The sequence below is a fragment of the Tarenaya hassleriana genome, unplaced genomic scaffold, assembly GCF_000463585.1.
Source record: "Tarenaya hassleriana unplaced genomic scaffold, ASM46358v1 Cleome12, whole genome shotgun sequence".
Classification (NCBI taxonomy): Eukaryota; Viridiplantae; Streptophyta; class Magnoliopsida; order Brassicales; family Cleomaceae; genus Tarenaya; species Tarenaya hassleriana.
The window spans coordinates 962,436-984,115 of NW_010962392.1; the positions used below are offsets into that span (position 1 = coordinate 962,436).

General features: G+C 39.2%; 6 protein-coding genes across 9 annotated transcripts in view; 2 read left to right on the forward strand and 4 right to left on the reverse strand.

Annotated features, from left to right (window-relative positions):
* LOC104806331 overlaps window positions 1-2,078 on the forward strand; it is a 3,110-nt gene extending 1,032 nt beyond the window's left edge. The window contains exons 2-7 of the mRNA XM_010531172.2: window positions 8-78; window positions 509-620; window positions 707-878; window positions 976-1,169; window positions 1,490-1,642; window positions 1,755-2,078. Coding sequence (XP_010529474.1) covers window positions 8-78; window positions 509-620; window positions 707-878; window positions 976-1,169; window positions 1,490-1,612 — 672 coding nt within the window. The 3' untranslated portion in view covers window positions 1,613-1,642; window positions 1,755-2,078. The remainder of the gene's footprint in view (window positions 1-7; window positions 79-508; window positions 621-706; window positions 879-975; window positions 1,170-1,489; window positions 1,643-1,754) is intronic.
* Window positions 2,079-4,280: 2,202 nt separating this feature from the next.
* On the reverse strand, window positions 4,281-9,195 carry LOC104806332 (E3 ubiquitin-protein ligase UPL5-like). 2 transcript variants are annotated; one of them, XM_010531174.1, is made up of 4 exons: window positions 9,110-9,195; window positions 7,134-9,011; window positions 5,620-6,209; window positions 4,281-4,921 (listed from the first exon to the last, which is right to left on the reverse strand). In XM_010531174.1, exons 2-4 carry the CDS (start codon window positions 8,977-8,979, stop codon window positions 4,658-4,660), a joined length of 2,700 nt encoding a protein of 899 aa, XP_010529476.1. In that variant the 5' UTR covers window positions 8,980-9,011; window positions 9,110-9,195; the 3' UTR covers window positions 4,281-4,657. The 2 variants fall into 2 exon arrangements, with proteins under 2 accessions (XP_010529476.1, XP_010529477.1); XM_010531175.1 differs by having other exon boundaries at window positions 4,281-4,516; window positions 4,650-4,921; window positions 7,134-9,182.
* Window positions 9,196-9,946: 751 nt separating this feature from the next.
* On the reverse strand, window positions 9,947-12,147 carry LOC104806333 (F-box protein CPR30-like). 2 transcript variants are annotated; one of them, XM_010531178.2, is made up of 3 exons: window positions 10,821-12,113; window positions 10,554-10,629; window positions 9,947-10,250 (listed from the first exon to the last, which is right to left on the reverse strand). In XM_010531178.2, exons 1-2 carry the CDS (start codon window positions 12,017-12,019, stop codon window positions 10,590-10,592), a joined length of 1,239 nt encoding a protein of 412 aa, XP_010529480.1. In that variant the 5' UTR covers window positions 12,020-12,113; the 3' UTR covers window positions 9,947-10,250; window positions 10,554-10,589. The 2 variants fall into 2 exon arrangements, with proteins under 2 accessions (XP_010529480.1, XP_010529479.1); XM_010531177.1 differs by having other exon boundaries at window positions 9,947-10,629; window positions 10,821-12,147.
* Window positions 12,148-13,523: 1,376 nt separating this feature from the next.
* LOC104806334 (14 kDa proline-rich protein DC2.15-like) lies at window positions 13,524-14,308 on the reverse strand. Its single transcript, XM_010531179.1, has one exon. It carries the CDS (start codon window positions 14,223-14,225, stop codon window positions 13,767-13,769), a length of 459 nt encoding a protein of 152 aa, XP_010529481.1. The 5' UTR covers window positions 14,226-14,308; the 3' UTR covers window positions 13,524-13,766.
* Window positions 14,309-16,316: 2,008 nt separating this feature from the next.
* Window positions 16,317-19,013, forward strand: LOC104806335. Of its 2 annotated transcripts, XM_019201716.1 has the most exons (8): window positions 16,317-16,464; window positions 16,656-16,715; window positions 16,819-16,873; window positions 16,992-17,095; window positions 17,303-17,413; window positions 17,514-18,414; window positions 18,543-18,804; window positions 18,914-19,013. In XM_019201716.1, the coding sequence occupies exons 1-7, from the start codon at window positions 16,393-16,395 to the stop codon at window positions 18,779-18,781; spliced, it is 1,542 nt and encodes a 513-aa protein (XP_019057261.1). In that variant the 5' UTR covers window positions 16,317-16,392; the 3' UTR covers window positions 18,782-18,804; window positions 18,914-19,013. The 2 variants fall into 2 exon arrangements, with proteins under 2 accessions (XP_019057261.1, XP_019057260.1); XM_019201715.1 differs by having other exon boundaries at window positions 18,543-19,013.
* A 150-nt stretch (window positions 19,014-19,163) lies between these two features.
* Window positions 19,164-19,568, reverse strand: LOC104806985 (putative lipid-binding protein AIR1). Its single transcript, XM_010532101.1, has one exon. The coding sequence runs from the start codon at window positions 19,566-19,568 to the stop codon at window positions 19,164-19,166; it is 405 nt and encodes a 134-aa protein (XP_010530403.1).
* Window positions 19,569-21,680: the final 2,112 nt, after the last annotated feature.

Consider the following 21,680-nt stretch of genomic DNA (forward strand, 5'->3'; position numbering starts at 1 on the left):
GCGCCCCCCGCCGATGCTGGCTACTCAAGGCGTGAACGCTGCTGTCTCTGTTGATCAGGCTCCGGCCCGGAAAGAAAGGTACGTAGGCTTTTTTTCTAGGGTTCAATTTCGTCAATTCTTGGGGTCCAGTGTTCTTAATTTTAGCTCCACGTCCTCCAGATTGCAGAATTAGGGTTTTAGCTTGTCTAAATTTTGGGTTTCTTGCTTTCAAGAAAATGGGATTTACCATAAGAATATCGCTCTACCTGGGTTAGCTTCTGCTCATTTACTGAGTTTTTGGACTAACAATTTTCACAATCTTTTGAACACATCGTTGTTCACAGTTCGAGTTCCGTGGCAATTTCTTAGTTCAGTTCCCTTTGAAAAACTTTCTCCTTTTTGCAAATTATCTGTTCTTTCGCCCAAATTGTTTGGAATTTTCTCCAAGCGTGTGTTAGTTAATGGAAGTTTGCTGCATCAAATGCAAATCCATGACCTTGGTTTGTTTTCACAATGTTCTTCATTACAGTGCTCCAGCTGGATCCAAGAGAAAGGGTGGTCCTGGCGGTCTTAACAAAGTCTGTGGGGTCTCTCCTGAGCTTCAGGTCGTAGTTGGGGGACCTGCTCTTCCAAGAACTGAGGTCATTACCCTATCCCCAAAATCGTCCATCTGGTGTGTGACAGAGTAGATTCTGAGAAAATTGATGTTTACAGCTTTTGATCTCAGATTGTGAAGCAGTTATGGGCTTACATAAGGAAGAACAACCTCCAAGATCCAAATAACAAGCGGAAGATCATCTGCGACGATGCCCTGCGAGTGGTTTTTGAGACGGATTGCACTGACATGTTCAAAATGAATAAGCTGCTCGCAAAACATATTCTCCCGCTTGACCCAACAAGTAAAAAGTTTTCCTCTGTTATGGTGAAATAAAACTCTTGGTCAACTGCTTTTGGCTTTGGTTGGAACTTTTACTGACCATCCAATCTCTTTGGCAGAGGAATCTGTTCAAGCGAAACGGGTGAAAGCGGATGCTGAGTGTAAGACTGAAACCACAGACACAGAGCCAGTCAGTTCAACTATTGTACTGTCTGAGCCTCTTGCTAAGTTCTTTGGGACAGGTGAGACAGAGATGGAGGGAACAGAAGTTACGCAGCGTGTTTGGGAATATGTAAAACTCAATCATTTGGAGGTGAGCACTCTCATCTATGGTTCCATGCCTCTATTGTCATGGCTTTGTTGTGTAGGCAAGAACCTGCCTGACAAGGAAATCAAGTTTGGTTGTACAGGAAGCAAATATTTGTTGGCTTCCTCCAATAAGACAAATCTTTGAGAGGAGTAGATGTTAAATTTAAGCATGTTCACGGTTGATGACCTATCTTCTATCTAATGAGCCATTAATAAGAAAAATTAGAACACTAATTATCTAAGCCTTTTAAAGGAGTATCTGGCGATTAAGGATAGATTTTTATCCTTAATATTTAATTTTTTTTTTTGTTCCACTGTTTTCAGGATCCGTTGAATCCGATGGCAATCCATTGCGATGAAAAGCTGAGGGATCTCCTCGGGTGCGAAAGCATTTCAGCAGTGGGGATAAATGAGATGCTGAGGCGTCATATGTACAAGCGGCCGTAATATCAGATGGGTCTGACTTCCATTACTAGTGTAAGTCTGAATGATTTGCCACAACAACACACCATTATTATGATATATATATGTATGTGTGTGTGTGTGTTCCAATGATGTAATTGACTTCTACATCTGGATTCTCTTGCAGGTGTGTGACTAGGGAACCTTCTTGTGGCTAATGCTGTAAAACTCTCACGTGAAAAGGCCCTTCTTTTTTTTTTACCTTTTAACTTTCTCATGTTTTGAGTTATTTGTTTGGTTGGTCTGTGTATGGAGATGGTTAGGGTGAATATTGTACTCACAGTCACAGATATTGTGGGGTCTTTTTGTTGTTTTGGTAGATCAATGGGCAGATGGCTGGTGATATTTTGTATTCGCGCCCTTCGCCCTTCTATCTGTAAGATTCTCCTTATGCCTCTATGCTTATTTAGTGTCAGATGGAGAGAGTTTGGCCTCTCTGTACAGTTTTTTTTCCCTTGCATTTATACACAGCGAGGAAGCAGAAGCAGAGAAATCAAAACAAGAGGGTCATTTGGTATGCCAAATTATAATTCGTGAATGCATAGTGTTTAATGATCTGTGTAATGGTAAGTCGAAGCCCAATTGAGTTATATATGTATTGGTGGATATGTATATTTATTTATTTATTTATTTATATGCTCGGTGGATCCATTCTCCCTCCATATATACCCTTTCTTGCTCGATCACTTCTCCCCACTAAACTTGCCTCATCAATCTCTCTCTCTCTCTCTCTAAATATATATTTGTGTTAGCTCTTCTTTCGTAGAGACTCCTAATGGCTGACCATGCATGGAGGAGCTACATAACATGATCTCAACATATATAGTCTCCATATAGATTTTATTACATGATGATCTTTCGGTTTTATTTGCTTTTTTGTGTCAAGGATGTTGTGAATGCGAGAGAGACACATCCATCTCATTTGTGGAACACCAAATCAACCATGATTCGGTGCTGCTTAACTCGGATTATCTTTCGTCTGTCTTATCTATCACGACACATAACACGCAGATGAGGCACCACGGATCAGCTTCTCATCCTCCATTGCATCAAGTCTCTCGGTCGGCATCCGATATGCTTCTACCTCACGGAATCGCAAATCATTCTATAACTATCAAGAAAAATGTCAACTCGGAGGCAATCAAGGACATAGTGCAAAGCATTGTCATCTTCTACACTCTTCCTCGGGCTCTCTCTCGGATCCTTCGCCAGGACTGAACACAACTTAGTCTCATTCGACACCGTGACAAACCTTGTGTCGATTACACAATACTACCTGTTGTTGCAATCTCGCCTACTTGGTTATTGGACTCCGGAGCATCTCATCTCATTACCTTTGATACTTGTCAATCTCTTGCTTCACTCTCCATACTCTGGTGCTAACAATGTTATGTTAGGAGATGGTTCCGACCGCATTGTCACTCACACGGATTCTATGTCTATCTCCTGTTCATCTCGCCCTTTTAACCCTACCAATGTTCTCTATGTTTCGGGTATATGCAAACACCTCGTTTCAATTCATCAATTTTGTGTTTTTAACAATGTTTCTCAGTGAAATTCTTTCTCATATATTTTCAGGTGGAGAATTTAAAAAAGGAGACACAACTTACAATCGCATACCATCTAGATGGTGTGTATGAATGGTCAATCTCTTCTTATTCGTTCTCTCCTTTGTCTCCTTTAGTCATAACTAGCATAAAGAGCACATTGATTGAGTGACACATTAGATTAAGTTATCCATCAGCCGAGTTCTCAATAAAATCATTTTAGATTTTTCATTTCGATTCTTTGTCTAATAAAATGACAAAACTTTTGTCGTGTTGAAGTTTCTCGCTCCTCGACCGACTTCTACCTTACTCAGAAAAGGTATATCATAGATCTTCTCACTCGAACAACCATGTTATACGCTAAACCTTTAGCAACTCCAATGTCGTCGACCTCTTCTCTTACATTCTCTGTCGGTACGCCCTTGGATAATCATACCAAATATCACAACGTTGTAAACAGTCTTCAACACCTGCATTCCACCCAACAAACATCATATATGCGATGAACAAACTATCTCAATTCTGCATAGTCTTCCGAACACTGAAAGGTCATGAAGCGTGTTCTCCGTTACCTTGTTAGAACAAGTCCTCTTGGGCTTCGAACACCTCGTCTCTCCATGTTTTTTCTGATGCGGATTGAGACAGCAACAAAGATGATTTCACTTCCACGAGTGCTCATTTTGTTTACATTGGTCGTCATCTTAAATGGGAGTACAAATATGTTGCCTCAGCGGTCTTAGAATTGCATGTGTTGGTTATCTTGGTATCTCTTTCTCTAGACTTTCATTTTGTTCGTGGTCTTGTTCGGAATGATCATCTCAGTGTTATTCATACCTCATTTCAAGATCAACTAACAGATGCACTTACGAAGCCTAACTCTATTCAAGATTGGTCTCACTTATGAGTCTCTGCGGGGGCGGGGCATGATAGAAGAATATTTTCCTGTTACTATTTGTTTTCATCATCTCCAGACTATATGCTATTTTGTTTCCTTAAATCATGGACTATACATGTGTATATACATGAGCTGTACGATACATCATCAATATACTGAAACATTTACAAACCCTTTGCTTAATATATATATATATATATATATATATATATGTATGTATGCTGCATTTGCTCTTTGGTAGATTGTTGTATAACACACAAGAAAAGAAAAAAAACCTTCAGTCTACTTAACAAAAATTTGATCCATAAAAGATTTTTACAGACCACAATCTTGTTTCAGCCTACCAAACTGTACAAAAGAGCCAACTAACCAGAAAAAACCGAGAAAAGTTTCACCTTTCTCCTTTCTCCTTTTCCTTCTCATCCATGTTTATTTTGGCATCGATCCCTATAATGTTAACCCCCAACTAAGTATCTGTACACTAAGCGCAGCAGAATCTACTTCCCAACCCAGAAAAAACCAACTAATAAAGTTGCTTCTTTTTCTTTTCTATGGAAACATGGAGGGAGAGAGGTGTTACTTTGATATTCAGCAGATGCCAAAGCTGGAGCTGACATGATCTTCGGTGATGAATCTGAGGCGTTGCTCCATGACGGCAAAGGATGAGTAAATAGGAAGGCATATGCGGTAAAAGCATGTGTGAGACAGCGGTAGCGGGTTCTGTGTGTCGTACAATTTGTGGATGTGAAGCTTCGACGATAATCCCACAAAGCCTTCCACCGGTAGAAACTTGATCGATGTCCAGAAGAACAGCAGTGACCTCTTCTCATCCTCCGTCATTCCCTCCACAATCTGCATACAATTTTATTTTCCCCTTTTCCAAATGAGTTTCAAAAGATTCTGATCCCTTTTTTCCCCACAGGAACATAATCTTAACATAAATATATAAAAAGAGCAAACACTTCAGGGATCATTTGTATCATACATTCTGTGCAATTCAATCCAAATGTGACATTTGAATAACAGAGCTACTACTGAAGACCCAAAACCTGACCTGTTAATCGACCACACTATGGACCCGGATCCCCCATATAATCTGACCAATTTTATCTTTTGAGGACATGTATTATATACAAATTGTGAGAAGAAAGTTTCAAGTTTCATGACATTCTAGAACACTAACAATGATAGGTTGAGCAAAAGATATTATGTTAGAAAAATGCTCAACTGGGTTGGATTAGGGGCGCATGTTAATTTGATCTAGTAAACTAAGACAAAATGATTAACCAGGTGGGACAAACACACTGATAAAGCCGGGCTGAAAGGGTCAAATGGATTGAACCGAGTCCAATCCTGACAGATTTAAACTTGATCCAAACCATATTTGCAGATAGGTTTCTGCTGAGGCCATGGGGTCACAAGCTAACGCCCTGATACCGTGTCACATGTGTCGTAAAGTCAGTTCAGGAACCAAACAGAGATCAGTCATATCAAGAAAAAAGTCCCCAGATCACAACTTAACAAAAGAATCCAACAAGGAATATACTTACCGTCCAAAACCATACGATTTGGTTGTCAGTCTCCTTGAATCCGTTGTACTCTGTGTGCGCCTTCCAATCATCTATGTTAATGGCACTTTCTCGGCCCCTAAGCATCCAATCGAGGTCTTCAAGATCTATACCCTTGAAGAAGGATCTCAGTGGTTTGGGATCTGAGAGGATGTCATTGAAACCCCGAGAAAAGTGCGATACTTGCTCAGAGATAGATGTGACAAACCGATGTTGTATAAGAAGTTCTACATATTGGTGCCTGTTCTTGCTGGTCACGGCAATGGATTTCCCGCCAGGGCAGAGCTCCACCACATTTCTCTTTCCCAGCTCCTCAACTTCTCTTGCAAAAGTTAACCCCAAGATATCTGAATCAACATCCTCAGGATCCATTCCTAGTATATTCTTGCAGCCTCTGTACAAAACAGGATCCGCGTCCTTGATATCTTCCAAAGAAACTTGCATTCCAGCCAATTGTACGAAGAAAACACGGTCGAGAAGCACACCCACTTGCACTTTGTGCATTAGAGCTAAAGCAATCACCCGACCAGAGAAGGTAAAGTACTCAAGATGCATTGGGTCCACCCTGGATGCTGCATACATAAACAAACCCTTAAAGCCAGTACTCTGCTTGAATTGCAGTCACATGGTCGGCTTACTTGTACCGCACAATGTGGTTGCACTGAGAGGGAACATACAATATTCTTAGATTTGTTTCCTGTTTTCTGATACAAAATAGTTCTAAACTTAAGAGAAGGAAGAAGTGTTATGTGCATCTTAGCTAAATGCATATTTTGAGGTAATCTTGAAACTAAACCCAAAACGATTCGGGCCGTTGCTAGGAAGACTTGGTAGATGTTTCAAAATGATAGCACATGAGATATAAAAATAGCTCCTGCAGCAAACATACACGCTCCTACACAATTCAACTGTGTATATTTCGCCTCAGTAAGTTTAACAAGAACTGAAGAAACGTGACCGAGCAAGTCAAGTTTTCAAAATGCAAGGATATAACATTTCCATATCAGCAGCAGCAGCAACATGTTTTCAGTATATAATACCATTTCTTTCTACTGTCGCAGATACATCCTGTGCTTAAACTTTCAGAACACCATGCATACACACACAAAAAACCCAACTTGAAGCAAAAAAATGGAGAAAATAGATTATGAGAAGACTCATTCATAGCATAGCCATGAACTTCTATATGAGAAACATGTCTGGGATGCACACAAATGCAGTGTGTAATCAATAATCAAGACAGGCAAGTCATGCATGGTTACCTCGCACAACCACAAAACGGAAGTAGCTTACTCTTACTAGCAGAATAGAATTTACGCAATAGTACAATCACATATAAAACAAGGAGAATCTTACTACTGAATCTCCCAAATTTTTTAAAAAGACACGTTGTCACGCACTAAGAAATTAGATATATTGGAAATGCAGGCAAGTTCTGAATCCGATTCACAGACAACCAAATTACAATATGGAAGCATAGCCATTGACAAGAATACCTGGATTTGGATAGAACCTTCTACGATCCTCAAAAGATGGAACAAAGAGAGCATTTGCAGGATTAAAAATGGCCTGGCATACCACAAAGAACCATTCTCGCAAAACACCAGGACCTGTAGCTTCCTCGTTCTTGAATTCTATGAACAAGCCACCATGGAGCGACTCAGGGTCTGCACGCCCTATGTACTCAAATGATTCTGCCAACAAATGGGACCGGTCAATGAGCATCTCATGCAGCTCCTCAAATTCGTCTTTCACATCTGGAAACATCGTCATTACTAAATGCCTCCTAGCTTCAAAGTTCGTAACTTCCTTGTACTCAAGAATCCATTGGTGATCATCAGCTCTCTTCGCAAAGCTTATAAGGGCACAGACTGAAGCCCTCCTAGACTTTAGAACGTCCAATAGTTGTTCTTTAGCACTTTGATAGAAGTTAGATATCGAATTGATTACTTTCAGAACGGCCAGATAGTCAGACCATGATGCAGGCATGGTTTTACTATCTCGAGCTCTTTTTTCACCCAACCAGTGTTCTACTTTATCCAGACACTTCTCCATCGTACTCAAAAAGTTTTTGAATATCAAGTGGAGATATCCAATCTCCAGCTCCAATGCAGAATAGCCACTTCCCCTTTTCTGCAGAGGTATATTAATAGGCAATGAGAAGCCAACTCTGTATAAGATGGCCCTCCTCAAGGGAAGCAAGAAGGTCGAAAAGTCACGAACATCACTAGAAAAAGTCTCTGACTTCCCGACTGAATCCATACTGCAGACCAAGTCTTTCAAAATTTTATCAGCCAATTCGCTGATGAATGGAAAAATTTCCTGAACATAAAACAACCCTCCACCATCATTTTTATGCTTAAATCCACTAAAACCCTCAACTGACTCCAGCATTGAACCCAAGGTTTTCCGGCAAGACATATACAACCTTTCATGAGGGGCAACTTTCCTAAGCAGCTTACAGAACTCTAACACCATCGGTATACAATGATTGTAAAACGGCTTGGGCAAGTTTCGGCAACAAGTAAGGAAATGGCCAACGTAGCTTTCAGCATACAACTTGTTAACTTCTATGGAAGAAACATACAGCATTACCAGAGCAGCCGGTGCTGAGGAGGCCAAGAAGATCCGCAAATAGTCTGCTGCTGTGTCGCTGTTGTCCCTTGGAATCATCGTGAAGAACACCGTTAACTTCTCCTCGATGCACGGAGTACTCTCCCTGAGTGGTTCACCTCTGCACATCCTACAAACGGTGGACATCATATCGTCGATCATTTGCCAAGCCAAGGGATGCTCCGTACTTCTCATCCGACCAACGAGATTGAGCGAGGCATCCTTCCCAATGGCATAATCACCCAGAGACTGCTCGTACTGTAGCTGCCTCCCGCTGTAAATCAACCGCTGCTCGGTCACCGGAATACCCGTCATGAGCTCAAGCTGCCGGTGGAGATGCTCGACGGTATCGTGCTTGTCCGCCTGCAACACGATTGTTTTCCCTTCCGACATCGTCTTCACAAATAATTGCAACCGAGTCGACTCGGTCCCGAGTTCAACCCTAGTCGACGAGTCGCAAGAACAAGAACACTCCGCCGCCGCCGAAGCCGACGGAAAAATCCGGCTACTCCCCAAATACTCGTCGGAAAACGCGGGAAACCCATACCCGGACGCCAACCCGTCATCTACCTCGTGCTTCTTCATCCTATCGTGAAATTGATCGCAGTAATCTGGAGAGGAGGCGAAATCTTCGAGCTTCCGCTTGTGGAGATCGGATCCGGCGACCACGGCGGAGGAGGATCGGTGAAAAGCAGCGGAATTGGCGGAGGAAGAACGGGCAAGAGTCATTGGAAGCCAAAAAAACCCTCACCCGCAGCCCGCTACAGCGCCGGAGAGATCATTCGATCAGTCGCCGGAAAGTGAACAGTATACGAAAAAAAACCCTAAGTAGAGACTGTATGATGAATACGTAACTCACCGGAATATGCAGTGTATAAGGGTATGAATAGCTATACAGAGAAGACGAAGGGGAAGGCGATCGTAGAGGTTGCGTCTGGGTTTCATCGCAGCCGCCATATCAACCTCTATATATAAGCATAACATATAAAATTATAATTAATAATTAAATAATGCATTTAAATTTTTGTAAATTAATTCTAAGAAAAACAAGTGGGGCCACCATGTTTACGATATAGAATTAGTAACCGCCTCAAAATTCATTAAATTCAACTTACCATAAAACGTCATTGTTATATAAAGTTGAAGAAATAGGAATTTCATTGGTTTTTAGACATTATTTATATCTATACGAGATTCTTTTAGATTTAATTCCTTAGTAGAATGTGTATATTTGATATTTGATATACTAAGAAAAAAATGTAAAATTACTTTTTTTTATAATGCCAATGTTTTCATTTATTTCTTAATTCATGAATAGAGAATCCAGTGGTTTGGTTACTTCACCTTAAAAAATTAAATAAAAAAAGTTAATTCAGAATAAAAAAAACTCGGATATATATTGTTATATTCTTCATATATATGCTAATCTCAATGTCAGTCCAAGATCCATCTATAAAGTGTGTGTGATTTTCAAACATAATTTTAAACATTTCCTATTGATGCAACTATTCATTGTTTAGTTTTGCAAAATCAATGCAACTAACATGTGGAGAGCAAAGTTTCCATAAAACCATGATTTGGAGCTTTACATAACCGGGAAATCGTACCAAAACCGGCTAAAGCTTAACCGTACCGGGTCCGGTCAACCAGAGAAGATTTCTCAATTTTCTACATCTTATTCCAAAACAAAAAATAATAATAATCAAAAGTATATGCAATCCTGCATTGACTATGTCACACAAATTCAAGGTTAAGACAATTACATTACACAGATTCAGAACATAAGTATCTCCTTTTTGTATCACAAACATTTCCCATATCAAATTTCTAGGTCAAAGCTTTAAAAGGAAGATTCATCAATTTACAAAGCAAGATCATAGAAGTGGAAGACACCCAGCTATTTAACAACAAGACAGAGGGTGGAACTGAGCTGAGATTCTGAGTACAAGAACCTCTCCTGTTTTAGCTGTTAGTGATATCTCCTTGGGCGAAAACAGCTCCTGAAAATCGATACTCATTAACGGACAGTCTGGATCTCGACATTTTCCAGGAAGATCACAAGATTGCATAAAAAGCTAGTTGATTGCGGAAAATACTCAATGTCTGTCCCTCCCATGATATGATTCTATTTCTACCTTCACCCCCTACACCCTCCATAAATGCCTCGGCAACACCCAGAAAAACTCCTCCAATCTGTGCCCACTCGGATATTGATTCCCGTTTCCAAAGATTGGGGAAAACCCAAATCGGATATAGCAGCAACCCAATCAGTGACACCATCGATGGAAAAGTTTATCACTTACCTCATCTTGCCTTTTGCTATTGTCTCCCACATTTGCTCACAGCAGGAGTTTGAATCCCTTGGACAGAAAATCGTCCCTGATATGAAAAAGTTGACAATGTTAATACAGCAACCTCTAGCAGAACGAACGCATTAACTATAATCCGAAAGCATAAACAAGCTCTAGGACATCAAGGCTGGACACAACACTTGGGTTTTCCTTCTACTCTATATAATCTCGCTTATAATCGTAGAAGCAATGAAATGCGAACAAAACAAGCAACCCCACCTCTTCTTCCTCTGCCTCATCTTATCCTCGTGGTCTCGCTTCTGTCGCTGTTGCCTCCGTTTAACCTCGTTGGGATCTCCTTTACACCCCAAGACAAGACTACTCACAACAAGTTCGGCGCTATATGAACTAGGGCAGTCCTTGATTCTCAAAGTGGTCAACTTCTTAGTTATCAAATCAAACCACATCAGCTTTGTGTTATTAATTTCCAGTAAAACCTTGTTCCGGTCCTCGGAATACACTAAAGGTCTCATATATGCAAGTGATTTAACACTTTTAGGTTTCTGAACCGTGAAAAGCTTAGTCCAAGAAACTCTAACCCCGTATTCCTTCATCACCCAAACGTCAGCATAAGTCTGATCACGGCAACATATCAAACAAAGGCAACCATCTAACACACCTATATCCATCTGTATATCACTGTCATAGTTACCAATGGCCTCAGGCAGAGGAACTTTGTCAAACTCCTCGGAGACAAGATCAAACCTCACAATAACACTGTTACCCACGACCAATCCCGGTCTCGGCGGCAAAACCCAGTGCAGATTGTTAGCAGCAAGAACACCATAACCGCGACGAAACAACAGATGGTAGTAGAAATAGAACAGGAACTGAATCATAACCGGGACCGTTTCGATTCTCTTCCATGAATTGGTCTTCAGGCTGTAAACTTTGACCTCGTAGGGGAAACTGTGACCCAGTTCATCGTCTGAGTCTCGCTTAAACTGTACCATCCTCACAACTTTGTAGTCTTTGTTCACAGAATCGTAACCGAACCCGTAAAACACATACCCACGAATGGTGGAACCTTCGGGAAGACCAACCGGAGAAACCGGTAGTTGGTGGATTTGCCGAGTGGAAGGATTGAACAAAGCCAAATCAGTTGGGGAGTTCGACAATCCGACCAAACCGTTGCAGGATCCGAAAACCTCGGTCGGGCCACCGGTTTTCATCGGAAGCTCGACGTCGGTGACGTCATCGAGTGAGTCGAGGTCCACCGAGTAGAGGTGAAGCGCACCTCTGAGGAGGATCATGAGGTGGCGGTTCGTCCGAAGCGTGCGGTCGAGATGCGATGCAATGAAATCTGGGCTGTCGATCAGATCGCAGTACGGTTTCGCCAGAACACGGAATCGGACGAGCGTCTTCGGAGGGAGACGGAGGAAGATGTCCTTGACGATATCCATTGGAATTGTCGCCATTTCTTCAGATTTTGTAGAGACAAGATCCAGTATGAAGGTAGAAATTGAAATCGAAGCTAGGGTTTTGAGATTTCGGGAAGTGGGGAAATTTGTCAAAAACTTTTTGTGTGTTCCTCTACTGTTGGCAGACAGCGATTGGGTCTTTTTTTCCAATGGTGAGAAATATTATATATATACATATATAAAAATTTTAATTACAGTTAAAATAATTAAATGTCTCATCAAAACATCGGTAATGGTAATTATTTTTAAATTCATAATATTGTTAAAATGTGCGTAATAGTTTTCTTAAGACAGAGATTTTAGAAATTGTTGTAGTGTTCTCCTGATTTTAGTACTCATAAACTCTAAAGAACATCTGAAAACGTTACGAGTTCATTATATAGAATTTAAATTAGAGTTAAATCTAAAAAATATGTGGAAAGGGGGTTTTTATTTGTATTTTATTTATTTATTTATACATACATAGCGATAGATTTGGACGGAATCAATTGAGATATCCAACATAGATATTGAGGCCCATTACGGCCCAACTTGTGAAATTTCAGCCTTTTTTAAAACAAATTTGACAGGTTCGGAATCCGTGCGAAAGATTAGTTGCCCTTATTTAGATCTGTTATAGAAAACAAATAATAATGAATTCTAACCATATGATTTTATCTAAATAAACTATGTATCTATTTCTAAAATTAAATTAATTTAAATGTAACACAGAATTAATAAAAAAAACTTATCTTTAGAAATAAATATTTCGAAATTATAACAAAATATAATCGAATACGAACCGCGGACTAAAACATAAATTTTGGATTTTTTTTTCAATATTTATTTTAAAATGGGACAAAAAAATGAGTTAAGATCCGCATGGTCGTTTCTTGAAATATATGATATTTGATTCGATTGAATGCTTTTATCATATAGTACCAACCATGCTATAAATGGAACGATTGTTCTTGAGTATTGAATTGACACTTTCCATGTGAAAAACTTCAACCGGTCGCATAGTCACGGGGGCAAAAACCTTGACCAATTTGGTAATCTTCTTTCTGTATGTAGTAATTAGTTTCAGGAAATAATTTCCAAAAAATTTCAGAATAACATTCTTACGTACCCACCCAAGGCCGCATGGCCCCATGCATGCACGTTCGAGTGTCAGTGTCGGGTACATTGAACCGTTCGCATTGGTCCGAACACGTGCTTAAACATTTAGCACATAGATCTCGGACAATTCAAAATACCCCTTCTAAAGACAATATTATGAACCCCTCTTCTCTTTTCCTACAATTAGGAACATATAACATGCACACACATGTATATATACATGTAGATACGATGAGTGTGTGTGTGTGTGTTCCCAAGAGTCGTGTACGTATATTGCGTTCCTGATTTAGATGGCTCAAAATTGTGTTGTTCTAATAAGGTTTCATCGAACGTGTTTTAATTGATGCGAGTACGTACGTATATATCAGCCCGCAATTGTATTATACTTTTTGCTCTGAATACATAAAAAATACATGCACGGATATTTTATTCATCAAAACGTACAAATACGGTCGCATGAAAGCACGTACATTACGACATATATTAATTTGCTTCATCGTCCTCACCAACTTAGAGCAAAAGAACCAAAAAAGGAACAAAAGCACACGACAAACTTAGTAGAACGGAAGATAATATCTCACGTATATAAACGTGCATGCATCCACACACACACATATACATATATAGGACTGTGTAGATATAGATTTCAAGGGCATTGGAATCCACGTGGCGTCTGTCGGCTGCAGACGTTGAGAAGCAGGCTAAGGTTGATGGGAAGGTTAATGGTGAGGCCAAGGATGGTGGCTCGAAGGGCGGTGCAGAGGCAGAGAGCGGCTTCAAGATCGACAAGGCCTTGGATGAGGCTGCAACATGGCTGCACCGGTGGACTCCCGATCGTCACGTTTATCAGATTCAGCGCATCGACACAAACCCCAATCTTCAACGCGTCTCTAGGGCATGTCCCTCCTGCCGAAGGAACGTTCGGAGCGTTGGGAGTGGTCGGGCCGTTAGGAGCGTTAGGAGTGGTCGGACCGTTAGGAGCGTTAGGGTTTTTGGATTGTTTTCGAGGGGAGGGAGGGCAATTGGAACGTGCGGCCGAGGCGGAGAAGGTGAAGAAGAGGAGGTTGAGGGAAAGGAAGAGGGCAATGTAGTGTTTGAGTGGCATTGTTTCAAGAGGACACAAAACCCTAATTGACAGAACTATGTTAAGTTGATACGAGGAGAGGGTTTGTAATGAGTGGAGGGTGGGGAGAAATGAAGAGAGTGGAGTGGGTATTTATATAGGGATTAGATGGAGAAATCATTTTGATTAATTAATTGCAATTAAAAGATTATATATGCACGGTTTGGTTATTTTCTGGGTTTGATTATTTCGGATTTAAAAAAATTATAAACCCTCGATTTTTTTATTGACTGGGTTTCGATTTTTATTGACAAAATACTTATTTAAAAAAATCAATTTTTTCAGTTTTTAAGATTCTGGTTTTGGATTTACGATTTCAAAGAAAACATAGTCATTTGGTTTTTATCTTATTTTTTGGTTCAAATCGATTTGATTATTCTATTATTAACCAAATAAACTATCTCAAATTATATATATATATATATATATATATATGTGTGTGTGTGTGTAGAATGTAATTGTAATGAGTCCGTTGGTAATTTAGCTGGCAACCAACGTGAAGGAAGTAAGTTTTTGAACGGAATGAAATTTGTCAACTCTATATATTGGATTTTATTTGATTTGATTTCTAGACGGCCGATATAGGTATCGGTGATTGTTATGATTCAGTATATGAAAATAGTAACTCTTTAATTATGATTTTGTACTATCAATATAAATAATCAGTTGCCAATTAATTAATTGTCATTCATAATTTTTATATTATCATTATATGATGTCATTAATTCCGATATAATATCACATGGAATTACTATAAACAATAAAATATAATATTTTTAGGTACTCAACTAGTTAATTACGTCAAAATAAAAATCATCTCAATCAGAAAAAAAAAATTAAATTCCATTTTATTTTGATGTACACTTGATAAAATAAAATTGTAACCGGTTAATACGGGCTCGACATAAAATTAAGAAAAAAGTAGTATGAAATTTTATATATTTATAAATTTAAAATAACGTTCTCTAATTTTTATAAATAGGCATTCGATAATAAATTTTCTATATATTTCGCTAGTGGTTGGGACTAATGATTTAGTTTGTATGAAAAAAAAATTATAAAATCATCCCATTTGGATCAACATATATATTTTTTTATTTTCATTCGCCTACTTTGTTATTTTAAGCAAGTATTGTATAGAGAATAATGTATTTTAATTTATATAAAAAACCATATAGTTTTTATTCGTCTAAAAAGGGCAAATAAGTATTTTCCGTATATAAGTAAAATCTGCTTATATGGTAGGGTTTTAAAATGAGGCCAAAGGTGTGTCACGGGGCGGTAGGCACGGAGATGTCTTATTGGACCGAGTTGTTGTTCCAATTCATTATTCACTATATACCATTGACCACTTTTAGTTAAATATATTTCGTTTTTCATCTTTTCTCTCTTGAATTAGTATTCATTTTGGGAAATAATTACTCTATCTTGTAAATTTTAGATTTTTTTAATCATCAAAATCTGAAAATATCTCATGTTAGTTTTTAGTGAAATGGAGTACAAGTCAATATCACCTATATGCATTTTTTAAAATTATTTTCGTATATTTATGAATGCTTACGATATATAAATAACAATTTTTTTTTTTTTGATTTGTATGGTATTAATAGGGCCACACAAAGAAACAATACATTCACTTAAAAAATTAAATGATGGTGTTGTAGAAACCACATTAGTGATCAAAATTTGGGATTTAGAATATAGAATTTTTAATTTTTGTGATCCAATTTTGATTTGGGATTTAAGTTTAATCACATTGTGGTTGATAATGATATCATTAAAATGGCAATATTTAAAAAAAAATATTATTAAAAAGGTTAAAAATTAATATCGTCTGGTAATTATTTTATTCGTCTATTAAACACTGGTCTTACGATTACATAGTGTTTTATCCACCATTCAAATGTTTACACGTGGCAAAATAAAATATGTAAAATTGGGCCTTTCTTCATCAATAAGTTGTCCAATTTATTGGGCCTGAAGTGCCTCTGTTGAGCCCATTATTAGTAGTATTTATTTTTTTATCCAACATCGAATAAAATAAATATATTTTACCAGACATGTGTTCAAAGCCCCCCAAATTCAAAATCCCGCCTTTGCCTTCTCCTAGAACCCTAACTACAAGTCTCTGCAACGGGCAGCTTTGTCAATGGCGAAACCGAGTCAGTCGACTCGGCATCTCGGAACGCTCGTTGATGTGACTCGATATTCGACTCATCAGGTCTATATCTCCCTGATCAATTTACTTTTGTCTTCTACGTTATCAACTCGGGTTTCCGTCGGTTTTAACTACTTCATATGCGAAAACCTCGCCTTTGATCCAAAATTTATTGATGTCATTAGAGTATATTTCGTGAGTTTTACAAGATTCGATGTACTCTGTCCTAACATTTCTCTGTATTCGTTAACCAGTCTACAAGTATGAAAGCCCTTGCTGCTTCTTCGGATAAGACCCTGTCTAAGAAACAATCGGTGAAAATTTCCCTCTTTTTTTCACACGTTTTTCGCTTGTTTGGATTTAGGTTGCTTTCGTATGCCCATTTCTGTCTTGAACTTTGTCGTTTCTACATCGTAGGCAAGGGAGAGGGAGCTATATTCTACGGCTACACATAATGTTGTTCGAGGACGAGGTATTCGTACTCTTCTTGCTCTGTACAGGGGATCAATTTAATGATAGAATCCGAAAGGAAGTGTGAAAATCATTAACATTCTGGGGTTTGGGTCTTTCTCCGTTTGATTGTTTTGCAGCTAATGAATCGAGGCGAACGGAAGAAGAATGTGATGATGGCGATGGTTGTTCATTGGATCTACTCTTCCTTGTACATTCTGATCTCTCGACTGTATTGCGTCAGGTGCTTCTCTCGGACTAGATGTTTCTTCATGAATCTTTGTGTACGTGTGTAGTAGATGTAAATAGAGTGATAGGTGTTTGATATCTGGTTTTCTATATCTGATCGGCATCACTGAACTAAGGATATTTCATTTTACTCTTCGATTGCAGAACTATTTTTTATTGTGATTGTGCTCTGTGTTGTGACTTATATCTCTTTTGGATTCAGATTGATGAACTCGTTGTGCAAGCCACCAATCTTAGGACCGTGAGCAAACACGGGACAGCAGAAATCGAATCTTTCAGATGTGTCCTGTCTGATATGCTTACTTCTCTAAAGGTCGTATTACTTTTCTAGCTTCTTTATACTGATTCTTCTGCATTGTTTGTTTCCACTGGTCATGGTACGAGTTAAAGGGGTTGTCTTCTCGAAGTTGCAGCCCTGGGTTCCTCGATTACACAAAGCAATATCCGACACTTCCTTACAGGCTGAAGATCGGAAGGAACTATCTCTCATGAGCAGTAGTTGTGCACATCTGAGTGAAGAAGAACTACTGGAAGTTGAGAGCCCTGAGCATACTAAGTTTGATTCGTTGATCTCCCCCTCTCCTCTTGTGTCATGGCGAGGTGACCTTAATATCGATAAGGGTAAACAACTCTTCGTGTTGACACCACTTGCGGTAGGCAAGAATCAATCTTCCAAATATCAAAAATCATCTAAACCGATGACTGAAAGGATGACATTGGATGCTGCTTCACAACTGCAAATTGATGTCTACAAGGAAACAGGGGCTGATGTTGTAAGAGGCGAGTGTACGAAAGCAGGACTTATTAATTCTGTAAGCCATGCCACGGATCTCAATGAAAACTTGGTAGAGATTGTGCCTGTGTCTTCGCCAGTTTACAGGAGAAAAGCTCAGTCTGAACTTCTTATGACCCCTTGCTTGAAGATGTCACCCCCTAAATCTTGCACAATGCTTGACCCTGCTTCTAGGTCTCCCCATCAAGCAAAACAACAGGCTTGTAAGTCCACCCATCCTGACTTCGGAACCAGTCATTCTACTGGATCCCACAGCTCTGGATCTGGTTATTGTGGGAATTCAGACGATCTAGCTTTGAAATATCCCGAGCTTTTGGGAATACAGCATGCTCAAATAAGTAGAAAAACAGATGCTGAATCTTCACCAAACTGGTTGTTTTCTCCTCCTAAGACATGCATTATGTTGGAGCCTGTGGATGAAAAAGCAGAGGATGAAGCTGGTGATGCCATCGATATGCTAGACGTGTGCGCTTGTCCAGATAACAGAGAAGAATTTCTACCGGGCACAAAAAACATCAAAGGTTTGTTCTTGGGGCGGAACATAAGTTCCTACTCTTTCACATCTGGTTGCACTACTGAATAGCACCAAGTTTGATTTACCATGTTCATGAATTCCTAACAAAGTTGTTTTTTTCCGGGTTTTCGTCAGAACATGAGAGAAATAGTTCAGTGATTGTCGAGAGCACACCAATGTGCAAAGGATTTCAAAGCACAATAGGGAAAAACAGACGAGCGGGTGAGAGTACTCTGAAGAGGGAGCTTTGGACAAGGTTTGAGGCGGCAACCACTCAGGGAATTCCATATAACTCTACAGTGGTGCGAGGAACTTCCAAGAAAGGGTTTTTAGAAATGCTAGAGGAAGTATCAGGCAACGAGGAGACTTCATAGCCCATCGTGCAATAAAATGACTGGTACCATACATTCTATTTTGTCCGAGCTTTTCGTTTGTAAGAAAAAAAAGGTATGCATTCTTCGCTGTATGTGTCATATGCTAATGTACTCAACCTATTGTTGTCTCAGTCACGACTCAAACGTGTTACGTGCTTCTTTATTGTCCCCAAAGCACAGATCAGAAGAGATGATGTGTAAAAAGTTCAAAAGAAGTATTAACTCTTTATTAGATGTTACGTTTATTACAATAGAGCTTATCTTTGCTCAAAACAAACATACATAGTAAACGAGGTAACATTCCTTTATTAGGTTGGTATTTATTCATACGACATATGTAGGGTTTTAGCGTTTGTAAGGGCAGGCTGTTGTCGAAGGGCGATCACTGGAGGCGGGCACAGACATTTCGGACGAGACTGGCAAAGTCAACATTAGGGAGAAGGATACCGAGGAGACTAGCCGTGACCGAGGCATTGACGCAAGCGTTGGTCTGTGACTCGGTCAGGCCACTTATGAGGCTGCAGCAGTTAGTGAGACTGGGTGCCGGCACTGGTACGCCAACTCCCACTCCGATGCCACCATTGTTTATACCGATATTGGCATTGGCGCCGTTGACGATGCTGGTGACAGCGGTGATTAGTTCAGGGGCACAGCTCGTAATTTGGAGGATACTCCTCGGACAAATGGAAATGGAAACTACTCCATGAGCGGTTTTGGCGAAGTGGTCGAAGAGGAGGATGTTGAACGCTAGGACAAGAATCATCCTGGTCGTGCTCTTCGATGCCATGTCTTTGGGAATGGTAAGTGATGTTTCTCTTTTTTTTCGGTTCTTTTTTTTTTGTAATTTTGTGAGATGGATGTGAAGGTAATGGAAGTGAGGTGTGGGTATATATAGTGTGTAGCTTGACTAAAAAATGGTAGTGGGTATTTAATTTGAGTGCCGAACCTATATCTTTAGATGTAGCTTGGAGACTAGGGCACCCTCTTAAAAATCCTTTGGGGTTTGGTTTCATGCATAGATTTGATTTCTATCCTATGACTTAGAGGGCGGGCAGTTTCGGTTTAGGAGTCAGGTTTTGGTTATGGTTTGATCTGATTGGAAAGTGTCATGAAACCAGGCAGTGGCACCAGTGACAGCAGCCGAAAACCAGTAATTCAACAATGGGAAACGAGGGCAAGAACCAATCCATCCCCCACTTGAGGAACCTGCTGAATGGGTAAGAGGCAATGAGGTTGAACTACTAGTGCGTGTTTCAAAGTGGATAAAAAGATGCAATCAGATGGGTTATGGATCCCATGTCACAATACTCGGGTTGGGTTGGGTCCGTCCGGCCCGAGCCGAGGAAAACTTCAAGTTTACGGGTCGTCCGAAACAGAATCGAGCCTAAAGTTTTTGGCCTGAAACTCGGTCCTACCTACAGGTTTCTGTATTGTTTAGGGTCGAGTTTCATGCTTGAACATTCTGAAAAATTTAAACGTATGAATACTAAACCACAAAAATACAAGTACAAGATAGTCAACATACACATGTTTGAGATAACCAAAAATAAAAAATTGATAACAAAATTTAAAGTACATATATTGATTTAAGATAGATAAAAAATTGTATTCTCAAAGTTTTATATGGTATTAAAATTAATTTAAATATTAAGTTATTATATTTTTTAAATTTGAATAATTATTTAAAATACATTGTAATTTTGAATTTATTATTTATTAAAATACTGCATCTTATATATATGATTGGATGAATAAATGTATATATATACACACATGTAAATATGGGAAAATCTCCAAAAAATGTTAAACTTTACGATTTTGAAAAAAAAAACACTGGATTTTGTTTGGGAAAAAAACATTAAATTTTTAAATGATTCAAAAAATAATCGAACTTTTCGACAATTACCAAATTATACAAAACGAATTGACCGTTGCATGCGAAAATTTATTTCGCTTTGCCACGTCGATATAAACGTTGGAATGATGCTATTGACATGTAGATAAAAATTAAAAAAAACTAAGGTTGGTTTAGGAGTAACCAAAAAATCTAAAGTGATTCACTGGACCCATAAAAAAAAAAGAGGGAAACCAAAAATAAAATCCTAAAATTAAAAATCAAGACCCATGCTCAGTCCCCGGAATCCACCGTCTCCGTCGACTCCTCCGCCGGCGGAGCCGAGCTTAAGCATCATGGGCATGGAGGAAGAGGAGGAGGTACCGCCGATTTCTCCTCCTCCTCTGCCGCTACTTCCGCCGTCGCCGCTGTAGCCAGGTTGTTGGCGATGATTTCCCGACATGGGAACTAAATGAGGAAACTTGTTGTTGGTTTCAGAAAACCTAGAGATTGAACGAGGGATTGCAATTCTGTTATGTAGAAAATAGAAATGATGATTGGAACTTTTGAACTGAAATCCTAGAAACTCGAGGAAACATGGGGTTTTTAATACAGGAAAACAGGGAATGAAATGGCAAAAACCCTAAATTTCGTAGGAAGTTGGAAATGGTGCATTCTTTAAAATCATTTGACTCGCTCAGATCCTAAGAATTGTTAGAACAAAACTCAAAACTAAAGAAATTCACATGAAAGATGAAATTTTTGAATCCATTTAAGCAAAAGGACAACAACCAGTACATGGGTCCGTCTTGAATGTGTGATTCCAACAAAACTTGACCTTGAACTTTCAACTTCGCTTTAATCCCAAACTCTTCATTCATTCTACTCGTTACGTCTTGAAACTTGTGAATTTATTGCATACGAGACTTGATATTTGTTTTCTTTTGCGGGTTGCCAAACTATCACAAAAACCCTCCTCTTTTATACGGGTTTGAGATCGGTTATACAAGAGCAAGCTCCTGCGTTGACAGAGTTGTGATTCCAACAAAACCCTCGAAGAAAAAC